Genomic DNA, 23,579 nt, shown 5'->3' with positions numbered 1-23,579 from the left:
ATGGGGTTTGAAATCCGTTCGAACAGCCGAACACTGTGCGGCTGTTCGAATCAGATTTCGAACCTCGGACATTTTAGTGTTCGCTCATCTCTAATCAGGAGGATTATCCAGTGTACATCCCCAATATAAGTGTGTGCATTGTACGTATCTTTCTTAAGGATGCCTTGGCATGGAAAACACAGACAGCTATTATTTACTTTACAAAGATATACAATAAAAAATATATGAATAGAAAAAGGCACCAGATACAAAATAAAGAAAAAAAGGATCTTCAAACTTTCAATGACATGATGGAGAGACGTGCACAGGACGAGACACAAAGGGAAAAAGCACTGACGCGTTTCAAAGCTACTGCTTCTAAGTCATGGTGTCCAGTTAGAGTCATTACCCCCCTTCCCTCACAGATTGTAAGCCCTCGCGGGCTGGGCCCTCTACCCCACTGTTCCAGTCGGTCATTGTTAGTATTATATCTACCTGTATAATTTGTGTATTGTATGTAACCCCCAAATGTAAAGCACCATGGGATTAATCTAATAATGTACAGCACTATGGGAGTAATATAATAATGTACAACACCATGGGATTAATATAATAATGTACAGCACCATGGGATTAATATAATAATGTACAGCACCATGGGATTAATATAATAATGTACAGCACCATGGGATTAATATAATAATGTACAGAGCACCATGGGATTAATATAATAATGTACAGCAACATGGGATTAATATAATAATGTACAGCACCATGGGATTAATATAATAATGTACAGCAACATGGGATTAATATAATAATGTACAGAGCACCATGGGATTAATATAATAATGTACAGCAACATGGGATTAATATAATAATGTACAGCACCATGGGATTAATATAATAATGTACAGCAACATGGGATTAATATAATAATGTACAGCACCATGGGATTAATATAATAATGTACAGCAACATGGGATTAATATAATAATGTACAGCACCATGGGATTAATATAATAATGTACAGCACCATGGAATTAATATAATAATGTACAGCACCATGGGATTAATATAATAATGTACAGCACCATGGGATTAATATAATAATGTACAGAGCACCATGGGATTAATATAATAATGTACAGAGCACCATGGGATTAATATAATAATGTCCAGCACCATGGAATTAATATAATAATGTCGGGCACCATGGGATTAATATAATAATGTACAGAGCACCATGGGATTAATATAATAATGTACAGAGCACCATGGGATTAATATAATAATGTACAGAGCACCATGGGATTAATATAATAATGTACAGCACCATGGAATTAATATAATAATTAGAGATGAGCGAACACTAAAATGTTCGAGGTTCGAAATTCGATTCGAACAGCCGCTCAATGTTCGTGTGTTCGAACGGGTTTCCAACCCCATTATAGTCTATGGGGAACAGATACTCGTTAAGGGGGAAACCCAAATCCGTGTCTGGAGGGTCACCAAGTCCACTATGACACCCCAGGAAATGATGCCAACACCTCTGGAATGACACTGGGACAGCAGGGGAAGCATGTCTGGGGGCATCTAACACACCAAAGACCCTCTATTACCCCAACATCACAGCCTAACAACTACACACTTTCCACATTCAAAAAAACCTCTATCAAAGTGGGAAAATACCTGGAAACCTTCTTTACTCCCCAAATGGATGGACACAAACCCCAATTTAAGCTCAACAAACAGTAACAACCACCCCTTTAAATCACGTTCCCCATGACAACCACAAATGGAATAGGCAATGGGAATTCCAAAAGCCCTCACCCTTAACTGTCATTTTGAGTGTGTGTGTGTGTGTGTGTGTGTGTGTGTGTGTGTGTGTGTGTGATATGTGGTAAGACCTTCCAAAATTCACTTTTCTAGCCCTTAACATGAGCCCTTCCAAACAAAGTTACATGACCTTAAGCTGAGCTACCAGCAGAGATTGAGGCCCTTGGCATGAGTAGAGCCTTGCACCAGCAGTGTTTTTGGCACTTAGGGTGAGTTGAGCCTTGTACCAGCGTGTGTCCCTTAACATCAGGCGGGCCCTAAGTTCTGCGCTTTGCACAAAAGTTCCACATTAACTAGGCTGAATGGTACAAAGATTAGTAGGCCCGAGAACCAGGAACAGGTCTTGCAATGGCTGTCGGATAACGCTTAAAGCACATTGTCCACCAGCCAGGCAGCCTCTACCTCCTCTTACCCAACAGTCTTGTCCTCCTTCCACCCAAAATTCCCAATCTTCCCAGAACAATAACCCCAACTGTCCCTGCTCCCCAGAGCTGTTCTCCCTTCCTTTGACTGTACCGCAACCTGCCCCTCCATTTCGCGATTCCACGGACCTAACAGACGAGTATCTGTGTCCAGATGCTCAAACACTAGAGTCTCCTCCATTCCATCTCCGGTCGATTTGGTGGCGGATGACCAGCAACCCACCCTCATCGACGACGATGAGACGCAGTTGCTGTCAGGGCAGCCAGTTGACATGCGCATTGTGCAGGAGGAGGAGGCGAGACAGGAGTTGGAAGAGGAGGTGGTGGACGACGAGGACACCGACCCCACCTGGACAAGGCAGATGTCAAGCTGGGAAAGTAGTGTGGATGTTGAGGCAGGTGCAGCACCAAAAAGGGTAGCTAGAGGCAGAGACATGTCCAGAGGCAGAGGTCAGCTGCTTTGCCGAAGCCAGGCCAGACCCGGAATGTCCGAAGAAGTTCCCTTTTGTACCCAGCCCAGAAAAACTCCCCCATCGAGGGCACGTTTCTTGAACGTGTAGAGTTTTTTCAAGGAATGCGCCGAGGACAGATATAGTGTCGTCTACACAATTTGCCTCTCGAAATCGAGTAGGGGCCCTGAGAAGAGCAACCTGTCCACCACTTCAATGCACCGTCATTTGGAATCCAAGCAATGGAATCAGTGGCAGGCAGCAACGGCAGGACAAACGTCGCCCGCCGTTCATGCCACTGCCTCTGCTCACAGTGCTGGCGATGCACTCCAGAGGACGAGCCAGGACATCACTTCATCTGCCTCCGCCACTTTGTTGACTTCTCCCTCATCCTCCCCTGTTTCTGTCTTATCTCCTTCTCCTGCACCATCAAAGGCACCATCAGGCGCTTCTTTACAACAACCCACCATCTCTCAGACATTGGAGCGCCGGCAGAAATACACCGCTAACCACCCACCCACGCAAGCCTAGAACGCCAACATCGCTAAACTGCTGGCCCAGGAGAGGTTGGCGTTCCGGCTTGTTGAAACTCCCGCCTTCCCGGACCTGATGGCAACTGTGGCACCTCACTATGCCGTCCCTAGCCGTCTCAACTTCTCCCGGTGTGGCGTCCCCGCCTTGCACCAGCACGTGTCACTCAACATCAGGTGGGCCCTTAGTTCCGCGCTTTGCTGCAAGGTCCACTTGACCACCGACACTTGGACAAGCGGCTGTGGTCAGGGATGCTGCAGTGCTTATCTTTAATGACAGGCAGGGTGAATGTGGTGGAGTCTGTTCCCCGGGTGCAAACTGGGGTGGCCTATCTCCTCTCCCAGGCCAAAATTCATGGCAGGAGTAGACTGAAACCCTACGACGCTGCAACCTCCACCACAGCTACTAGCGGCAAACGCTAAAACACTGGTGTGGGGAGACGTCAGCAGGCGGTGCTGAAGCTCATCAGCTTGGGGGACAGACAGCACAGTGCCTCCGAGGTCAGGGATGCCATCCTGGCTGAGATGGCATTTTTTTTTCCCTGCTACACCTGGGGCCTGGCATTTTTACGCCTGTGATAATGGCTGGAACCTGGTAGCGGCTCTGGAGCTTGCCAGCCTCCAACACGTTCCATGTTTGGCCCACGTCTAACCTAGTGGTGCAAAGTTTTTTAAAAACATACCCAAATGTACCGAAGCTACTGTTGAAAATGCGGCGCTTGTGCGCCCACTTTTGCAAGTGCACAGGAGTCGCTGCTAGCCTAAAAACACTCTAGCAAGGCCTACATCTGTCCAAACACAGGCTGTTGTCCGTCATTCACACACGCTGAAACCCTACAATACCATATCTTGAGCAGGGTGTGTGAGCTGCACAGACCTTTGATGGAGTTCCATCTACAAAACCCAAGGGTTCCTCAAAGTCAGCAACCAAAGTTTCTGCACCATGAGTTTCCAGGGGTGGCAGAGTTATGGCTAGGGGAAGAGGCATGGATAGGGATGATGTCTAGGTGCAAAAGCAGTGTGGATGTGGAGGCAAGCTAAGCAGGAAAAACTGGGGGTACAAGCTAAGGCATGGACTGGGGTGATGTCTAGGGGCAAAAGCAGTGTGGATGTGGAGGCAAGCTAAGCAGGAAAAACTGGGGGTACAAGCTAAGGCATGGACTGGGGTGATGTCTAGGGGCAAAAGCAGTGTGGATGTGGAGGCAAGCTAAGCAGGAAAAACTGGGGGTACAAGCTAAGGCATGGACTGGGGTGATGTCTAGGGGCAAAAGCAGTGTGGATGTGGAGGCAAGCAAAGCAGGGAAAATGGTGGCTAGAGGCAAAGGGATGTCCATAGGCAGCAAGGGCAAAGATGCAAAACTCTCCCGTTTCAAGAATTTTCCTGACTTGTTTCCCCACAAAACATTCCTGGGAGGAGGGCTGAAACACCACCCTCCTCCTCCTCCGCTGTTAGATTGACCCCAGCTACGAGCTGAAAACGCTGCAACACTGGTGTGGGGAGACGTCAGCAGGCTGGGCTGAAGCTCATCAGCTTGGGAGACGGACAGCACACTGCCTCTGAGGTCAGGGATGCCATCCTGGATGAGATGGCAATTTGTTTATCCCCGCTGCCCCTGGGGCCAGGTTTTTTAGCTTGTTGGAGGGCTCTGGAGCTTGCCAGCCTCCAACACGTTCCATGCCTGGCCCACATGTTCAATGTAGTGGTGCAATGATTTTTAAAAACATACCCCAAATTAGCTGAGCTAAGGGTGAAAGTGCGGCACTTGGACACCCACTTTCCCAAGTCTACAGTACCTGGAGCTAGCCGCAATACACTCCAGCAAGGCCTACATCTGCCTGAAGCACCTACTGTTGTGCGAGGTCACCACACGCTCTAACCCTAGATACCGTATGTTCAGCAGGGTGTGTGAGCAGCAGAGACCTTTGATGGAGTACCAGCTACAAAACCCAAGGGTTCCTCAGAGTCAGCTCCCTCACTTTCTGCACCATGAGTTTCCATGGGTGGCAGACTTATGGCTAGAGGCACAGGCATGGATAGGGGTGATGTGTAGGGGCAAAAGCAGTGTGGATGTGGAGGCAAGCTAAGCAGCAAAAACTGGGGGTACAAGCAGCCGGTGACATCATCACTGACAAGCACAGCTGTCTGTCAGCTGACAGGCTGACTTTCACCAAAATGAACAGACAATGGATAGACTCATCATATACATGTCAGTTACATGACAAATTTAGTGCAATTTGCAAGTCCAAGATGGTTTGGAGATCTGCGGAGAGGAATCTCACCACCTCTTGCGGGTGCCATCATTTGGAAGGCAAGCCCTGGGCTCAGTGGGTGAGAGCAAGCGCAGGATAATCGTCGTTTGGCCTGGCGGCCACTGCCTCTTCCACTGTTGACAGGGCTGGCGCTGCAGTCCAGACCAGGAGCCAGGACATCTCCACATCTGCCTCTGACACTTTGGGGAGTTCACCCTTATCCTCACCTTTTCCTGCCATTTCTCCTTTTGCCCGCGCCATCATGCGCCTCTTCCCAGCAACTCCCCATCTCCCAAGCCTTTCATTTCATGCTAAAGTACAGCGCAACCCACCCACATGCCCAAGGCTTCAACGGCCTCATCTCAAGAAATCTGGCCCAGGAGATGTTGGAATCCCGGCTGGGGGACACTCTGCCCTTTTTGGGCAGAGTGTCTACTGCGCCACCGCACTGTGCCGTCCACACCAGCACTTTCCCCCAAACATGAGGCGGTCCCTAAATTCAGCGCTTAGCCCTAAAGTTCCATGTGACCAGTTACGAATGGACAAGTGCATGCGGACAGGGACGCTACCTTTCAATTTGGGCACAGTGGTTGAATGTAGTTGAGGCGTGGACCGGGTCGCAAAATGTGGTGGCCTGACTTGTCTCCCCACACAACATTCCTGGGAGGAGGGCTGAAACACCACCCTCCTCCGCTGTTAAATTGACCCCAGCTACGAGCTGGAAACGCTGCAACACTGGTGTGGGGAGACGTCAGCGGGCCGTGCTGAAGCTCATCAGCTTGGGGGCCAGACAGCACACTGCCTACAAAGTGAGTCATGCCATCCTCGATGAGACGGCAATGTGGTTTTTGCCACTGCACCTGGGCCCAGGCATGTTGTCATGTGTGATAATGGCCGTAACCTGGGATTGGCTCTGTAGCTTGGCAGCCTGCAACATATTCCATGCCTGGGCCACGTTTTTAACTCATTGCTGCTAATCTTTTGAAAAAGGTACCCCAATGTTCCTGAGCTACTGGTGAAAGTGTGGCGCTTGTGCGGATAGTTTTTAAAGTGTATAGTTGCCGCTGCTAGCCTCTATGCACTCCTACAACGCCTGTACCTGCTGGAACAATGGCTGTTGTGCGACGTCTCCACACTGCTGGCACTAAACATATCATGTGTTGAGCAGAGTGTGTGAGCAGCACAGACCTTTGATGTAGTTCCAACTCCAAAACCCTCGGGTTCGTCAAAGTCAACTCCCTCAGTTGCTCAACCATGAGTGGCCATGGGTGGCAGACTTATGTGAAATCCCATCCCATCCATTGCACTGGACACGAAACATTAGCATGCGCTCAGCACAACTTCGGATATGGCAGATGCGTTAAGCAGGGTGCAGGGTACAACACAGACCAGGCCCGAGCACCAGGAACAGGTGTTAGAAATACTGCAGCATCTGCCATTTCCTTCCAATTTTGGGGTTTTGGACCCGCCACCGACTTGTCTGGACCTAAGTGGGGATCATGAGACACAGTTGCCATCAAGGCAAGCTGTGGTCATGTGCGGTTTGCAGTAAGGGGGCAGTGCGCAATTGGAAGAGGAGTTGGTGGATGACGAGGCCACCGACCCCACATGGACAGGGGTGATGTCTAGGGGCTAAAGCAGTGTAGATGTAGAGGGAAGCTAAATCAACAAAAAACCTGGGTAGAAGCAAAGGCATAAACTGGGGTGATGTTTAGGGGTGAAAGCAGAGTAGATGTGGAGGGAAGCTAAGCAGCTAAAACAGTGGGTAGAAGCAAAGGCATGCAAAACTCTACCCTGTTGGAAGACTTATTCCTAGGTCTGGAACACGTTTATGGCCCCCCTGGACAAATTACTGCTACTCAGGGGCCTAGTGTCACCAGGAGGGACAAGTATAGGCGCATGTTGTGGGAATACCTGGCCGACACCAGCTCTGTCCTCTCCGATCCCTCTGTGCTCTACAGCCTAAACTTATTTTCTCATCTTTGTTTCTGAACTGCACATCTCTTGCCTGCTTCCTTTGGGATCTTAGAAATGGTGGTCCACTTCCACAGATGGTAACTTCAATAGACAGTGTAACGGGAGTAGCTGAGGGATCGCTGTCTTAACCACTTTTTGGCACAAAATTAACTTCCAAAGCCAAATATGGTGCAAGTATATGATGGAAGGACACCTACACACCTATCTCTGACACATTGGGGAGTTCACCCTCATGCGCCCTTTCGGCCTGCACCATCATGCGCCTCTTCCCAGCCACTCCACATTTCCCAAGCTTTTCATTGCAGGCAGAAGTACAATACAACCCACCCCCATGCCCAAGCCTGTAACAGCCTCATCGATAAACTGCTGGCCCTGGAGATGTTGGTGTTTGTTTATGCTTCTGGAGACCCAGGCCTTCCGTCAGCAGATGGCAGCTGGGGCACCTCCCTATGCTGGGCCTAGCCGTTACTACTTCTCTTGGTGTGCTGTCTCTGCCTTGCGCCTGCATGTGTCCCATAACATCAGTCGGGCCCAGAGCTCTGCGCTTTGCTGCAAGGTCCACTTGACCACCGACACATGGACAAGCGCCTGTGGTCAGGGATGCTGCAGTGCTTATCTTTAATGACAGGCAGGGTGAATGTGGTGGAGTCTGTTCCCCGGGTGCAAACTGGGTTGGCCTATCTCCTCTCCCAGGCCAAAATTCATGGCAGGAGTAGACTGAAACCCTACGAAGCTGCAACCTCCACCCCAGCTACTAGCGGAAAACACTGTAACACTGGCATGGGGAGATGTCAGCAGGCCGTGCTGAAACTGATCAGCTTGGGGGACAGACAGCACAGTGCCTCCGAGGTCAGGGATGCCATCCTGGCTGAGATGGCATTTTTTTTCCCTGCTACACCTGGGGCCTGGCATTTTTGCGCCTGTGATAATGGCTGGAACCTGGTAGCAGATCTGGAGCTTGCCAGACTCAAACACGGTCCACGCATGGCCCACGTTTTCCAACTTGTTGGTGCCATGTTTCTTTGAAACCTACACCATTGTGCCTGATATACAGGTCAAAGTGGGGCCATTTTCGTAAGTGAGAACTAGCCTCTGCTAGGCAGAAAACATTCAGAGCACACTCCTCTCATCTTCGCACCATTGGCTGGCGGAGGAAGACGAGGGGGTTGGAGTGGCATCTGATGTCCCTATCCCACACGAGGCTAGAGGGTGCACTTCAGTGCATCCCATTGCTTCACCACAAATGGTGTGAAGGGGAGTGGAAAATGGAGGAAATGGAGAGTGACCCTTACAGTTGGGGCCAGCAAAGGCATGCCAAGTAACACACTGGCACACATGGCTGACTTCATCTTGGGTTGCTTTTCAACACATATTTCACATCATGAAGAACAAATAATACTGGATTTTTTCAAGCCTCGAACCCCGGTCTAGGTCTAATGTCTGTTCCTTTCTTATATTAGGGGAGAGGGAAAAAAAATTACTTCAGTGATACGTTTAGCGTACATAGACTGACTATTAATGTGTATCCCACTTACTGTTGTTAGGGTTACACACCGTCACAACCTGGCTAAAGCTTCTATAGCTGTTAATAAAGTCAACATAACTTTACGGTATCCAAAAAGACAGCTGGTACCGACAGAGAGCAAGACAAATGTCACCCAAAGCTGTGAGCTCTGAACACCCACAGTGACTTTGGCGTCATCATCATTATAAGGGAGTGGGTGGTAATAAATAACTTGGCAGTGCCTAAAACCCAAAAAGCTTATACAACTATATTTACATTAAGATACACAAATGAAACTTTTCAGTAGCATGTCATGAGACAAGCTGATAAGCTCTTCCTTTGTGCAGTGCTATTTGAAAGTTAAACGCTGCCTTTATTTTAATTCTGGAGAAGGTGCAGACATTAGATTTAGAACATGTTGTCTTCATTGTCCAAATCCTCTATATAGGTAACGTGTTTTTCGGGCCGAGCTGTCTGGGAACAAGCTGGTGCAGCACTGACAACCTGGGTGAATATGGCAAGAGCCTGAGATGTAGGGTGAATGAATCCCCAAATTATTTGTGGAATTCCCAGTGAGACAATGGCACTGTATACCAGTATTAAAAATTGTGGGTGCACATAACCCCCATATATTCTTTGAATTCCCAGTCAGACAATGGCACTGTATACCAGTAGTAAAAATTGTGGGTGCACATAACCCCCATATATTCTTTGAATTCCCAGTCAGACAATGGCACTGTATACCAGTAGTAAAAATTGTGGGTGCACATAACCCCAATATATTCTTTGAATTCCCAGTCAGACAATGGCACTGTATACCAGTAGTAAAAATTGTGGGTGCACATAACCCCAATATATTCTTTGAATTCCCAGTCAGACAATGGCACTATATACCAGTAGTAAAAATTGTGGGTGCACATAACCCCAATATATTCTTTGAATTCCCAGTGAGACAATGGCACTGTATACCAGTAGTAAAAATTGTGGGTGCACATAACCCCAATATATTCTTTGAATTCCCAGTCAGACAATGGCACTGTATACCAGTAGTAAAAATTGTGGGTGCACATAACCCCAATATATTCTTTGAATTCCCAGTCAGACAATGGCACTGTATAGCAGTAGCAAAAATTGTGGGTGCACGTAACCCCCATATATTCTTTGAATTCCCAGTCAGACAATGGCACTGTATACCAGTAGTAAAAATTGTGGGTGCACATAACCCCAATATATTCTTTGAATTCCCAGTCAGACAATGGCACTGTATACCAGTATTAAAAATTGTGGGTGCACATAACCCCCATATATTCTTTGAATTCCCAGTCAGACAATGGCACTGTATACCAGTAGTAAAAATTGTGGGTGCACATAACCCCAATATATTCTTTGAATTCCCAGACAATGGCACTGTATACCAGTAGTAAAAATTGTGGGTGCACATAACCCCAATATATTCTTTGAATTCCCAGTGAGACAATGGAACTGTATAGCAGTAGCAAAAATTGTGGGTGTATATAGCCCCAATTCTATTGCTAGGGGACTTGCAGGGTATTTCTGAGGTGAAGGTGGGGGGGCACACCGTTGGAACGGGGATTTGGGGTGTATATATGGGGTATACGGAAATACACTGTCAGTGTGTTCCATTCAGGATCCTGGGAAAGCTGGGTTGCGGCGATTGAGCCCGTCAGTGCCATGTTACACTGACAAGCTTCTCCCTGGAATTTAGCTCTTATAAGAGCTGTTGGTTGTCTTCTCCTTCCTATCCTAGCCTGTCCCTGCCTACCCAGAATCTAAGCCCTAGCTAACTGGACGGAAACCTCCGTCCCCGGTGAATTGCAAGCTCAGAATGACGCGAAGCTGGGCGGCGCTGTTCTTTTAAATTAGAGGTCACATGTTTTCGGCAGCCAATGGGTTTTGCCTACTTTTTTCAACGTCACCGGTGTCGTAGTTCCTGTCCCACCTACCCTGCGCTGTTATTGGAGCAAAAAAGGCGCCAGGGAAGGTGGGAGGGGAATCGAGTAATGGCGCACTTTACCACGCGGTGTTCGATTCGATTCGAACATGCCGAACAGCCTAATATCCGATCGAACATGAGTTCGATAGAACACTGTTCGCTCATCTCTAATAATAATGTACAGAGCACCATGGAATTAATGGTGTAATAATAATAATAATAATAATAATAATAATAATAATAATAGTGGTAAACTACTAAAGCCCCAGCCTACACTATATACCCAAAAGGTCAGGGTTAATAGGCACCAGATGAATGTATATTGGGAATCCGTCTGAAGAATGAGCATGTTGCTTTTTTTTTTTCCCGGAAAAAAGAACTGACCAGCTCCAATTGATTTCAATGGGAGCCATCTTTTTGGTCAGGATTTCGAGGTGAACTCAGCCTTAGGTTCTGTTCTCAGGAGCCATATTGCCACTGTGCACTGCTGTGCACGTTTGGTGCAGAAGGGCTTGAGGTTTAGGAGGATTTGTCCCTGGTTTACATGTAGTGTTTCCTCTCCTGACTGTGAATAACATTAATAATGCCTTTGGTTAATCTTTTGTTCAACACAACTACTGAAGTATGGAGGAATCCATTTCTGATAAATTTGTACAAGTGAATAAGATACATTCACCAGCAAAACTTTGTGTCCTGCTTTAGTTCAGGAGCTTACTTATAGGGAGTCTGTCAGCAGGAAAATCACCATCAAAGTCATGAAAGTAACTTATAGAGCGGCTTCTACACTCACCAAATTTGTATTTTTTATTCTGTATTGCAACTTCATCTTCATGAAAATTTGAGTTTTATTCTTATGAAAATTTATCTGAAAAGGGCTTTTGTGCTGAGTATTCTCCTGCATAGTCGTCAGTCTGTGTTCTAGATAATCACCAAGGTATTGTCATTAGTTTGATACAGATTTTCATTCCGACAGACTCCCTTTAATAATTTCAATTTCTGGGTAAAAAAAAAAAAAAAAAATACCGTATATACTCAAGTATAAGCCAACTTTTTCAGCACAGTTTTTATGCTTATACGCAAGTCAGAGTCCATGGAGCACGGAGACGTACAAGGACCTACATAATTTAAACAAAGGGGGAGGTCCTTTAGTGCTTCTGCTCTGTGATTGGCTTGTCATGTAGGTCACGTGACTGTGATGTCATCAAAGGTCCTGTAGCCACTAGAATGTAACATCTGCAGATAAGGAAAAAATATCTTTTTACCGGGTTAGACTTCTAAAAAAAAAAAAAATTATTTCATATCTGCAGATAAGTCAGTGGCCCTTATGTGCAGGATTCATTGTGTCTTATGGAAGATCAAGGAGAGGAAGCTACAGTAAAGTGAAAGTAAAATACACATGTACCTGCTGGGGTTACTATTCCTATTAATGTCAGGCATTTGGAGTTATGAATTTAGTTTCAGTAATTCCATGTGCATCACATTAATACTGTTAACCCCATCATGTCCCTCATATTAACCCCTGTGTGCCTGACATAAGGGTTACTAATATGTGAGACACATGGGGGTACTAATAAAGGACCTTAATTATGAAGATTCCTAATTATTACCTTCATATGTCCCACATATCAGTAACTCTTATGTGAGGCACACAGGGGGTTAATGTGAGGGACATGATGGGGTTAACTGCTATTACTATGAGGCATATGGAGTTACTAAGCTGTAATGCACATGACCAGACTTTTTATCTGCAATGGTGGATCCCTCCCCCCAGGCTTTATACTCGAGTCAATAAGTTTTCCCACTTTTTTGTGGTAAAATTAGGGGCCTCGGCTTATTTTCGGGTCGCCTTATACTCGAGTATATACGGTAAATGTAAAACTTGAAAAAAATCTTTGAAAAATCACATAAAACAATTTACAAAAGGCACAGAAGGTGATTACGGCCCCTTAATGGATAAATATTTCAGTTTCCTTTCTATTATTGTACAAGGATACAGTATAGAGATTAAACACTTCTGGACTATATACGTCCGGGAAGTGGTTGCCTAGTTCTGCCAGGATGTACCGGTACGTCCAGTCAGAACACAGCAACTGCACAGAGATTGTGTAGCTGCTTTCACTAGGAGCCGGCTGTAACTTCAGCCGGAGCTCCTAGAGAGAAGACAGGGCAGATTTATTACCTCCCCTGCCTTCTCGATCGCTGTGTATACAGCGCTCAATGAGCGCTGTATACACGGCTATGGACGCAGCCATAAATCAGCTGCCCTCTGACCCGGCAGACATGTGATCCGCCGGGAGCAGTGTCCTGCCAGAGCTGCTGGGTCCTACAGGACTCAGATCAGCTCAGTAAGCTGTATATACAGCGTGCAGGATGCTGTATTCCTCCTGTATCTGGGGTTAAATGTATTAGTCCCAGTTATAGGAGAAATCAGCCTCAAGTACAAAAAGATAAGTGATCAGATGTCCCCAAAGGTCTCTTATCACCTTATGGGGACACAATCTGGAAAAAAAAAAAAATTAAAATATAATAAAAAAGTTTAATAATAAAAAAATACGCTAATAAAACGCCGTTATTAAAGGTTATAGCCCCTCCCCCGACGACACCATACAAAATAAAAATTACCGTAACGGAGAGGAAAAACTATTTTATAAAGTTTTTCAGTGACACTTTGTGTTATTAAATTTTTAAAAAATTATAAATTGAAAAACAGACACAATTTCCCTCCTATTTTGTTTATATTTTCCTGGATATAAAAAAAAATTAAACACATTTGAAAATAAAAATAACATAAAAATAAAGCCCTATGTGTCCCCGAAAAAAGACGCAAAAATTAGTTGACTAAGACATACGAGAAATTTTTTACAGACCTCAAAACCGCACATACATAATAAACCTAAAATGTGTCTGTTCCTGGACCACAAATTGGCCTGGTACTGAAGTGGTTAAAGGAAAAAAACAACAACAACAAAAAAAAAACAACTGAAGGTTATAATGAAGAAGGAAGTAATGTGCACATATGTATGAATAAATGTATAATTCACCTTGTAGTTAAAGTTCCCAAAACTCCATAAAGGGTACGTCAGCAGATACACGGCCAGACACAGAAGGTAATAGGATTAGTCATTCATCCTAATTATCTTACACAACGATGTTATAGGCAGAGATTAATCACACACAAAGCAGAAGAAGGTCCCGTCTGGGTACATTTCTAAAATCTGGGACTTGCTGTATAGGTCATTTTTTTACCCAGGAAATCTCCAAGCAGCATAGTGGGGGCGCAGAGGTCATTCAGCTCCCAGTCCTAACAGCAGCAGCCTGGTATTTATCAGTTTATCCTATGGACTTGAGAAAGGGTCTAATCCCAAAAAGGATAGTGTTTGTTATCAGAATAAAATGTATTCTTGCTTCTACAGTACAGATCCTGACGTATTACATTTAAGGCCTCATTCACATCTGCATTGGTATTCCGTCCGGGAGAGTCTGCATATGGACCCTCCATGAATGGAATACCGAACGCAACTGCAAGAAATGTGCCAGTGAAAGCATACAGATGCCATAGACTATAATAGGGTCTGTGTGCTTGCTGCCAGATCTCCGCAGTGGTCATGCGGACAGGAAAGTAGTTCACAATCTACTTTCCTACCCGCATGATTTGTGAGGGCAGCAAGCACACAGACCCCATTATAATCCATGGGGTCGCTGTGCCTCTATTGCTGTTACAGTTCTGTGTATATATTTAAAAATAATATTTTTAAAAGACAGACCCGCTAGTCTGCAAAGCACTGCAGCGAGGTCCACAGGCCCAGATGGATGGCTGTAAGGTCTGAACAGTGTGCTACCAGTTAAACTGCACTAGCAGTCATGTGGCACAATGTGAACAAGCTGCAACAACACCCTGCCAGTTAACCTCACTGGACAGGTGCACAGTACAGCTGAAACAGCAAGGCTGCCAAGGGTTAACCTTCACCCCAGGTCAGCAACAAAACATGCTCCTGCAATAGCTAGGAGCTACTAAGTGAGGAGACAGTTAAATGGCTACTGATTCCCACTGGCAGAGCCAAGGAATCCTACTGAGATCCTAGAGACTGCTCCTACCATTAACTGGAACCTGGCCCTAACCTCCTGTCTTAAGGTGCTTAGTCAAAGTGTGAGCACCAGGTGGGCATCAGCTCACACCATATAAAGGCTAGTCCTCGCCCAACAGGGTGGTGGCCATGATGTCACTGATCATGCTCAGTATGGGCAAAATGGGACTTAGCCTCTGAGCAGCTCCAAAATGTCTGAGCATGTTCAGTAGGCCGAAAGCTGGACTTACACTCCAGACACCTCACTACCCGAGGCCGCGGGCAAGAGTTAGATTGACCCGCAGGTGGCGCTGTGCGTGGAGAGAGAACCCTGCGGGACCCGATCCTAACAATTGCACAGTACTTGCATTTGCGTTTGGTATTCCGTTCGGGGGGATCCCCATGTGGACTCCCTCCGACAGAATACCAATGCAGATGTGAACGAGGGGTGCACTTATTATCCCATCCTTCTCTATGGGTTTTTGACCTTGATGTACCTTACTGTCTGACGTCATCTCCTTTTGACGTGGGGATAAAGAATTTGCCTCCTGAATCGACTTTTATGATTTAAGGCCACTTGGTTGTTGTGACATTTCACAACACCCTAAGGTAAGAGGCCATCTAAGCATTCTTACATCACTCCTTTCCACGCCCAGGCTGTATTACACTATTTTGCCGCTTGGCATCTCGCCCCCTCTTTTTCTGTGAGTACCGTTTTCTGATGGCTTTTGTTTTATGGCTTCCATTGTGCTGTAGAAATTATGTTACTTTAAATCAATACGATCATGAGAATATCAAATTTAGGCCAAGGCCCCTCGTGGTGTCATCCAATCCACACAGTATACTTTTGTTAGATTAAGGTCACACATCGTTGAATAAAATATCTGATTCTGGGAAAGCTGAGTGAGAATGGGAGTAACCAGGTGTTCTCAGCCCCAGGATATACCTTCATTATGACTGTATAGTCAGTTTTGCATCTCCCAGAGAGTGTTTATTTTTCATTTATAATAAAAGTTATGTTTTAGTCATTCCTTGTTTGAATTTTCTTCCATCTGAGTGTTTATCCCACGGTGATATTATCATGTACAGTCACGGGTTGTTGTAAATGACTTCTACAAACAAAAACATTCTTAGTTCTTATTCACAGAGAAGTCATAAGGAACCAGATGATAAGATGATGTCACCTCCATCAGTGCTCAGGTATAACCCGTACAGACTCAAGAAAAGATCCAACAAAATGTAATACAATGAGTCAATCTCGAAAATATACCAAACTATAACAGATAATAGTAGTCATACATCATAACACTAACGGTAAATAAATGGTTAACATAGCCAATATAAGGCAAGAACAGGTAATATCCCTTACCAAACAAAAATAATATGGTCAGTCCTGGGATGGTACCAGCCCCAATGTGTTTCAGCACACCTGTCTTCTGGAGGTTGATGCCATTTTAGTAGGAGTAGTCCTATATAGTGACCCCATCACCAATAACAAACATATCACACATGTGGGGGAAATCACCTATTACATATATCTAATGCTGTCCCATAAAGAAGTCCAGATTATAAGTTGAGTTGGCTGAGGCTGAGTTCACACAGAGGTTTTTGGTCAGGATTTTGAGGTCGAAGTTGCCTCAAAATCCTGACCAAAAAGACGGCCCCCATTGATGTCAATGGGAGACGGTCGTTTCTTTTTTTCCAGGAGCCGTTTGTTCCGAGTCCCCAAAAAAAGAATGAACGTGCTCATTCTTTAGCGGATTGCGCCTCGCAAATCTGCCTGAAGACACTCCCGAGTAGGCCCATTCATTTGGGCCTTATCCAGATCGCAGTGCCGTGACTGGATGCCGGTGCACAGGCGGACACCTGAAGTATCTGTTTGCCAAATTTGGTGAAGATCAGTCCAGTCGTTTGGTCGCACATAGAGAACAGACAGACAGAAATTCATTTTTATAAGATAGAGAGATATACATATATATATATATATATATATATATATATATATATATATATATATATAGTGAGAAAGTGACAGGTAAAGTCCTGGAGGGGCGCTATATATCCCCACGATTCCTCACATACGTGTGGTGAGAGGGGGCATTACCGGCTGTAGTAAGACCTCACCTGTGTATTTGTTTTAACCCCTTGTTATCCTACAGCAGGAAGGAGCTCTCAGGCACAGGTGGGAGCTAGGCCTCATTACAGGCCTATAAAGCCTGACAAGACCTCAGTCCTGGGCAGTTACTGGGGGAGTGAGGATGTGCTGGGCCCTATCCTTCCCTGAGAAGACTGGTGAGACTCCAGTGTGAACTGTTGCCTAAGTTCTGTCCATGTGGCTGGAGTCATCCACACATATAGCTAGGAATTTCCCTGTGTAGTTAGCTGCTCAGCCAAGTAAGGTGATTGTTTTGATACCGTTTTGCCCAACGTTACGGCTTGTTTATCTTCCTGACAGTTTTTCTAAATAAATGTAAAGGGTAAAGCCCTGTTTACACCACACCTGAATTTTTTTTTATTTTTTATTTTTTGAATCAACGTTTATTTGGTTTTTACATAACATTTGTAAAAGAACATATCAGAGATGATTAGGAGCCGTAAATAGTGCAAAAAATTGCGGGGAGGCAGTCATGTGCACGAGTCAAAATTAAACACATCAGATATTGTAAGGCTTCCTGTCAGTTGTGGATAACGGTACAATGAAATAACAGTTATTAAACATAATCTGTTAGCGATTGAAACCATAAAGTGGCAGTAGTCGAACAGTGACTTCAATATCCTAGCATGCAATAGAAAAGTATGGTACATTACCAGGGCGAAGAGACATAGGGAAAAATAGTAGTTGAGTAGCAGAAGAAAGGAAAGAGAGGCCAAGGGATAAGGAAGGCGTTCAAAGAGCTTGAGAATAGGTTGCAGGAACAAAGGCGGAGAAGGGTCTAGACTTGCATAGGAGAGAGGTAGAGGGGAAGAAAAGGGGGAGGGAGAAGGCGGAGAAAAGGGAAGAAAAAGGGCGAGGACACACCCAGAAACATGGAGGAAGAAGTAGGTGAGGAACAAAAATGACAAACAACAGTCTTAGCCTAACTAATGTTTATGCAGGATCCAGGGAGTCCAAGTCTTCACATATCGATCATGTGAGCGAGCAGACCAACACATCAGTTCGTCGAAGCGCGCCACCTGGTTGACCCTGTCTATCCATAGTGAGATAGGGGGTGCAACAGGGTTTAGCCAGTACAAGGGGATGAGCGACTTCGCTATCGATAGCAGGTGGGTAATCAATCTGTCCTTGCCGGGTTTATAGTCTCCAGACGGCAAAAAATAAATATTGTCTCCAGCGTGAGCTGAAAATATGGGTAGCTCACAGCCCGGATAACGTCTTGTATCTTATCCCAAAAATCGCGAATAAGCGGGCAGGTCCACCATATATGCAGGTACGAGCCCTCACCTGACTGACACCTCCAGCAGCGATCAGAGTCCTGCAGTCCTTTGCTGTGCCCACACCTGCATTTTTGAGTCTGTCTCTGTCTGGTTCCACTGCTGCTACCACTGAGCCAATCATCCCACTATATATATATATATATATATATATATATATATATATATGAGAGAGAGAGATATATAGTTAGGATTGTGCAGTAACTGCGGCCATGATATGGGCGTCACTGTCTGTTCCTCTGCACAATCCAGGGTTGCAGGGGTTAATCTGCCTTGCAACAGCCGGGCGTGGTCGGCTGGTTGATCGACATGTGTGTCGACCAATGGACGCTCGGATTGGGCAGCTGGGCTATTTGCTGGTGACCGCCCCTTGCCTATATAAGGGGGCTGGTCTGGACGCCCGGTGCTCTAAGATCAAATTCAAATCCTAATCTGAATGGATGTGTGTGTGGTGCTTGGGTTCCAGCCTGTCAACACTTAGTGGCCCTAGTTAGAATAATCTTCAGAGACAGCAATGCCATTTGTAGTTGGGCAGCATGCTGCCTTGAGTGTGTCAGTCAGTATTCACACTGACCAGTTGTTAGACTGTAGCTGCATTGGGGGTTGGGTTGTTCTTTGGACAGATTCTCCCACCTGAGCTGTGAATTTCTGCAGCTCCTCCAGAGTGGCCATTGGCCTCTTGGCTGCTTCTCTGACCTGAGCTCTCTTTGCTCGATCTATAATTTTAGGTCAGCCATGTTTTAGTAGGTTTGCAGTTGTAAAATATATTTCCTATTTTTGAATGATAGAAAGGGCTCCTTGGGATGCTCAAAGCTTGGAATATGTTTTCATAGCCTACCCCTGCTTTAAACTTCTCCACAATTTTATTTCTGACCTGTCTGGTGAGTTCCTTGGTCTTTATGATGCTGTTTGTTCACTAGTGTTCTCTAACAAACCACTGAGGCCTTCACAGAACAGGTGTATTTATACTAAGACTTAGGTACACACAGCCGGACTCCATTGACTCATTAACTTCTGAAGGCAACTGTATGCACTGGAATTAATTTTATGGGTATCAGAGCACAGGGGCTGATTACTTTTGAACCTCATACCTTTCAGATTTTTATTCGATTACAATTTTGAAAACCGTGCATCATTGTTGTTCCACTTCACAATTGTTAGGTTTTTTTGGTTTATCACTTAAAATCTCAAAATACATTTGTTTGTGGTTTTAAGGTGATGAAATGTTAAAAAGTTCAAGGGGTGTGAATATTTTTGCATTGTACATTGAAACTTGTTCTGCAAAAACAAGTCCTCATACAGTTACACTAGAAAGTCCCCATAAAGCCTCTTTGTGAATGGAGCAGCAGTGCCTTTGTGTGACCAGCGTGTAACAGCTGGCCTTTTCATGCCGATTGTGCGGATATATCAGCAGTGACCACACAACCTCTATCATATGTACATCTGTCAATGAGCAAAACTGCCCCTCACTCATGGCAGATAAACACAGTATGGAAAAATAAGGGGTTAACAAAAAAGATTTACTTAAGTAAAGATCATTTCTTTTTCCACATGACTTTCTCTCCCCATGACTGGCTCATGCATATAACAACTCATGATGTGACACGTAATGCCAACTACCAAACTAATGTACAGAGATCCCAAGTACTTCTCTACAGACCTTGTGCACCAGACTAGAAGGAATCCCATCATCTGTACCACAAGACTACACGATGGATCCCTGTACCTATAAGCGCTATCATCTACATGACCAGGATTCCAGAAAATTTCTAGACCATTATTTTTCAGATAAAGCTGAGATGATATTTGGAGAGGATGGCTTGAAATTTCCTATTAAAAACCTTACAAGAACTTTTGCAGCAGGTATGTAACTGTATTGTCTAGGTTTAAATAACTTGCATACAAATTGAGAAACTTATTTATTTTGAGATATGGAAGATGAGAAGGGACAACCAGACGGCTCAGGTATAACAAGTAAGAGATCAGAGTAAAGCCTTGGTCATTGAGTATAATGGAGAATATAGGACATCAGGGTTTAGTAGAAGCGTTTTCCCCTATGTAGTCTCCAGAAACCAGGAAAACCTGTTGATAATGTCAAAGGGCAACTCAAAAATGTAAGGGTGCAATACCTTGTAAATCTGCTGTCATCTGGCAGTTTGGGGTCTACCACTTGGTGTTAATGTCACTTCCAGATCTCTCACCAATGATAACCTGACAATGTGTAGAATCTCCAGTGCAATGAAAGATATCGGATCTTATGAAGAACATGGACCGACAATTACTACAGTTACTATTAACAGAAATAGGAATATGTTTAAGCTTTCTCTGTATATTATTCATATCTAGAGAACTTGCCAAATTGCTGTGTTGTGTGGGAGGTTCGTTCTCTTTTTAAGAACTGAAAATGTAACAGGACTATTGAACAACTTTTGATTTTCCGTCATTAATAGAGATGAGCGAGTAGGTATTCGATCGAATACTACGGTATTCAAAATACTCGATCGAGTACCACTCCGCTATTGAAATGGAAAAATTTGATGCAGAATCAGCGTTGATTGGACGAATGCTATACAGTCGGCCAATCAACAGTGGTTCTTCTCCTACATTTAGAAGTCTTCTCCGTGCAGCTTCCCCGCGGCGTCTTCCGGCTCTGAATTCACTCTGCCAGGCATCGGGCCTGGGCAGAGCCAACTACGCATGCCCGCACTACAAGAAAATGGCCGCTTTGACTGTAAGCGACCATTTTCTTGTAGTGCGGGCATGCGCAGTCGGCTCTGCCCAGGCCCGATGTCTGGCAGAGTGAATTCAGAGCCGGAAGACGACGTGGGGAAGCTGCACGGAGAAGACTTCTCGGAGGATCCAGCCCGACCCTCACTCATGGACATGGTAAGTGTTATTTGATCGAATGTTGCCTACCCCTGAAACGAACATTTTCCCCCCATAGAGTATAATAGTGTTCGATGTTCAATTCTAATTAGGAATTGTAGGTAATAAAACAAACGTGTAGGGAAAAAAAATGTAAAGAGGGCAGACAATAGGTACAGAATTAGACCCAGCAAAGGGAATAAAAATCAAAAGTCGTAGGAGTTCCAAGTCCAACGATATTTACAGATCTCATATACCCCAGTAATTTAGGGGACGTATTCTCTTGGTGATAGGTAGACTAGATACAAAGAATATCTCTTACTATGTCATATTGTAATATTTATCAGGTTCTGCATTGCATCAACCACTCATTGACTCAAATGGCCACTGTGTAATGCTTGATTTCCACTGCGGGGGCGCTGCAGGAAAATTCATTTAACTGATCACTGTTGATCCTAGCATTGGGGCATTTTGTGATTGTTATTTTCAGGGGAACCATCTAAAAAGTCATGACTGTCGAAAGTGGAGAAAAGATTTAAGATAAGATAAGAGAGTCCTTTAATAGTCCCACAGTGGGGAAATTTCAGAAATTTATATTACATTGTAGGATTTTTAATTTTTTTGTTCTTGATTATTTGCAAAGTCATATTCCCATATTTCCTGGAGATGATTTAGACATTTTATTATCTACAACATATATTATGGTTTAATGTGTTGGTTCTTACAATATTTGGATTCTCCTACAGGCCATATTAAAGGAGACATCTTGCTCGACCTCAGCAATAGTTCCCTGGTTCATCATCTGTATTCAGCCTGCGAGTTTTTCAAAGACATCATAGTGCTGAAGGTCAAAGACAGATGTATCCTGGAGCTGAAAAGATGGGTGGACAAACGTACCGGAGCCTTTCATTGGGGACATGCTGCAAAACATCACGTGGACATAGAAGGAAAAAGGTGAAGTATTTGTCCAACTATTAAGTTATTATTCAGTTAGCTGTATGTATCGTAAGGGTTATGGCCATATCGGTTATTTACTATGTGTGACAATCACTTTCTTCACTTTCCCCATCTCTTACAGTCACCAGTTAGAAGACAAAGACATAAAAGTGAGATCATCAATGCAACATGTTGTGAAATGTGACCTCGAGAAAGAAAATATGACCGAGCCGATAGTTTTACCTCCAGCCGATTGTATCATCAGTGCTTGGCTGTTAGATATTATCAGCAAAGACCAAGATGACTACATCAGATATCTCAGGAAGTTCTCAGGATTGCTGAAACCTAGAGGACATTTTATACTAATTGGGAATTTAGGGATGACATATTACTTGGTTGGGAAAGAAACGTTCCATGGTTTCAGCTGTGATGAGGAGTTTGTCAGGAAAGCTCTAGAAGGAGAAGATTTTATAATAGACGACTGTAAGATCCATAAGAGAACAGCTGTGAGTGACCTTACTGACTATAAGGCTGTCATATTCATTGTAGCTCACAAGAAGAAGTAGCTCTAGGTAGAACTATATTGTACAAAGTAGACTCTTCTCGGATATTATTCGTCTTCCATTGTGTGTATACATCAGGAGGATTAGCCAATGTATATCTCCAATAGAAGGTTGTGCATTGCATTTGCTTTTTTGAAAACACAGATCTGCTTTGCTATACAATAGCGAGGAAAAGGACATGGATGTGACTAAAGGCTTAAAAAATCATGTTAAAATGTTATTTGTAAAGCCTTTCTCGGAATAAAATGATCCAGCCACAACTCCAGCTATGATATTATTTACTGTACCTTGGCATATCTGTAGAGAATTTTGCTTAAGTAGTTTCTTGATTTTAAAAAGTGTTTTATATAGAGGTGAGCGAGTAGTATTCAATCCATTACTACGCTATTCAAAATACTCGTACTCGATAGAGTACCACTCACTATTCGAATGGAAAAATTTGATGCAGAACCAGCGTTGATTGGCCGAATGCTATACAGTCGGCCAATCAACGCTGGTTCTTCTACCTTTAGAAGTCTTCTCCGCGCAGCGTTCCCGCGGCATCTTCTGGCTCTGAATTCACTCTGCCAGGCATCGGGCCTGGGCAGAGCTGACTGCGCATGCCTGTGCTACAAGAAAATGGCCGCTTTGACTGTAAGAGGACATTTTCTTGTAATGCGGGCATGTGCAGTCGTCTGATGCCTGGCAAAGTGAATTCAGAGCCGGAAGATGCCGCGGGGACGCTGCACAGAGAAGACTTCTCGGAGGATCCAGCCCGATCCTCACTCGTGGACTTGGTAAGTTCAGTTTGATCGAACGTTGCCTACCCCTGAAAC

General features: G+C 44.7%; 1 protein-coding gene across 1 annotated transcript; it reads left to right on the top strand.

The window, feature by feature from the left end:
• Window positions 1–20,082: 20,082 nt before the first annotated feature.
• LOC142209864 (nicotinamide N-methyltransferase-like) lies at window positions 20,083–22,767 on the top strand. The gene is made up of 3 exons (XM_075278904.1): window positions 20,083–20,263; window positions 22,012–22,219; window positions 22,344–22,767. The coding sequence occupies exons 1-3, from the start codon at window positions 20,113–20,115 to the stop codon at window positions 22,765–22,767; spliced, it is 783 nt and encodes a 260-aa protein (XP_075135005.1). The 5' UTR covers window positions 20,083–20,112.
• The last annotated feature ends 812 nt before the right edge of the window (window positions 22,768–23,579 follow it).

This window comes from Leptodactylus fuscus, chromosome 6 (genome assembly GCF_031893055.1).
Source record: "Leptodactylus fuscus isolate aLepFus1 chromosome 6, aLepFus1.hap2, whole genome shotgun sequence".
Classification (NCBI taxonomy): domain Eukaryota; kingdom Metazoa; phylum Chordata; class Amphibia; order Anura; family Leptodactylidae; genus Leptodactylus; species Leptodactylus fuscus.
Note: the sequence above shows the minus strand (reverse complement) of the source record. Positions and strands in the feature narration are given on the sequence as shown.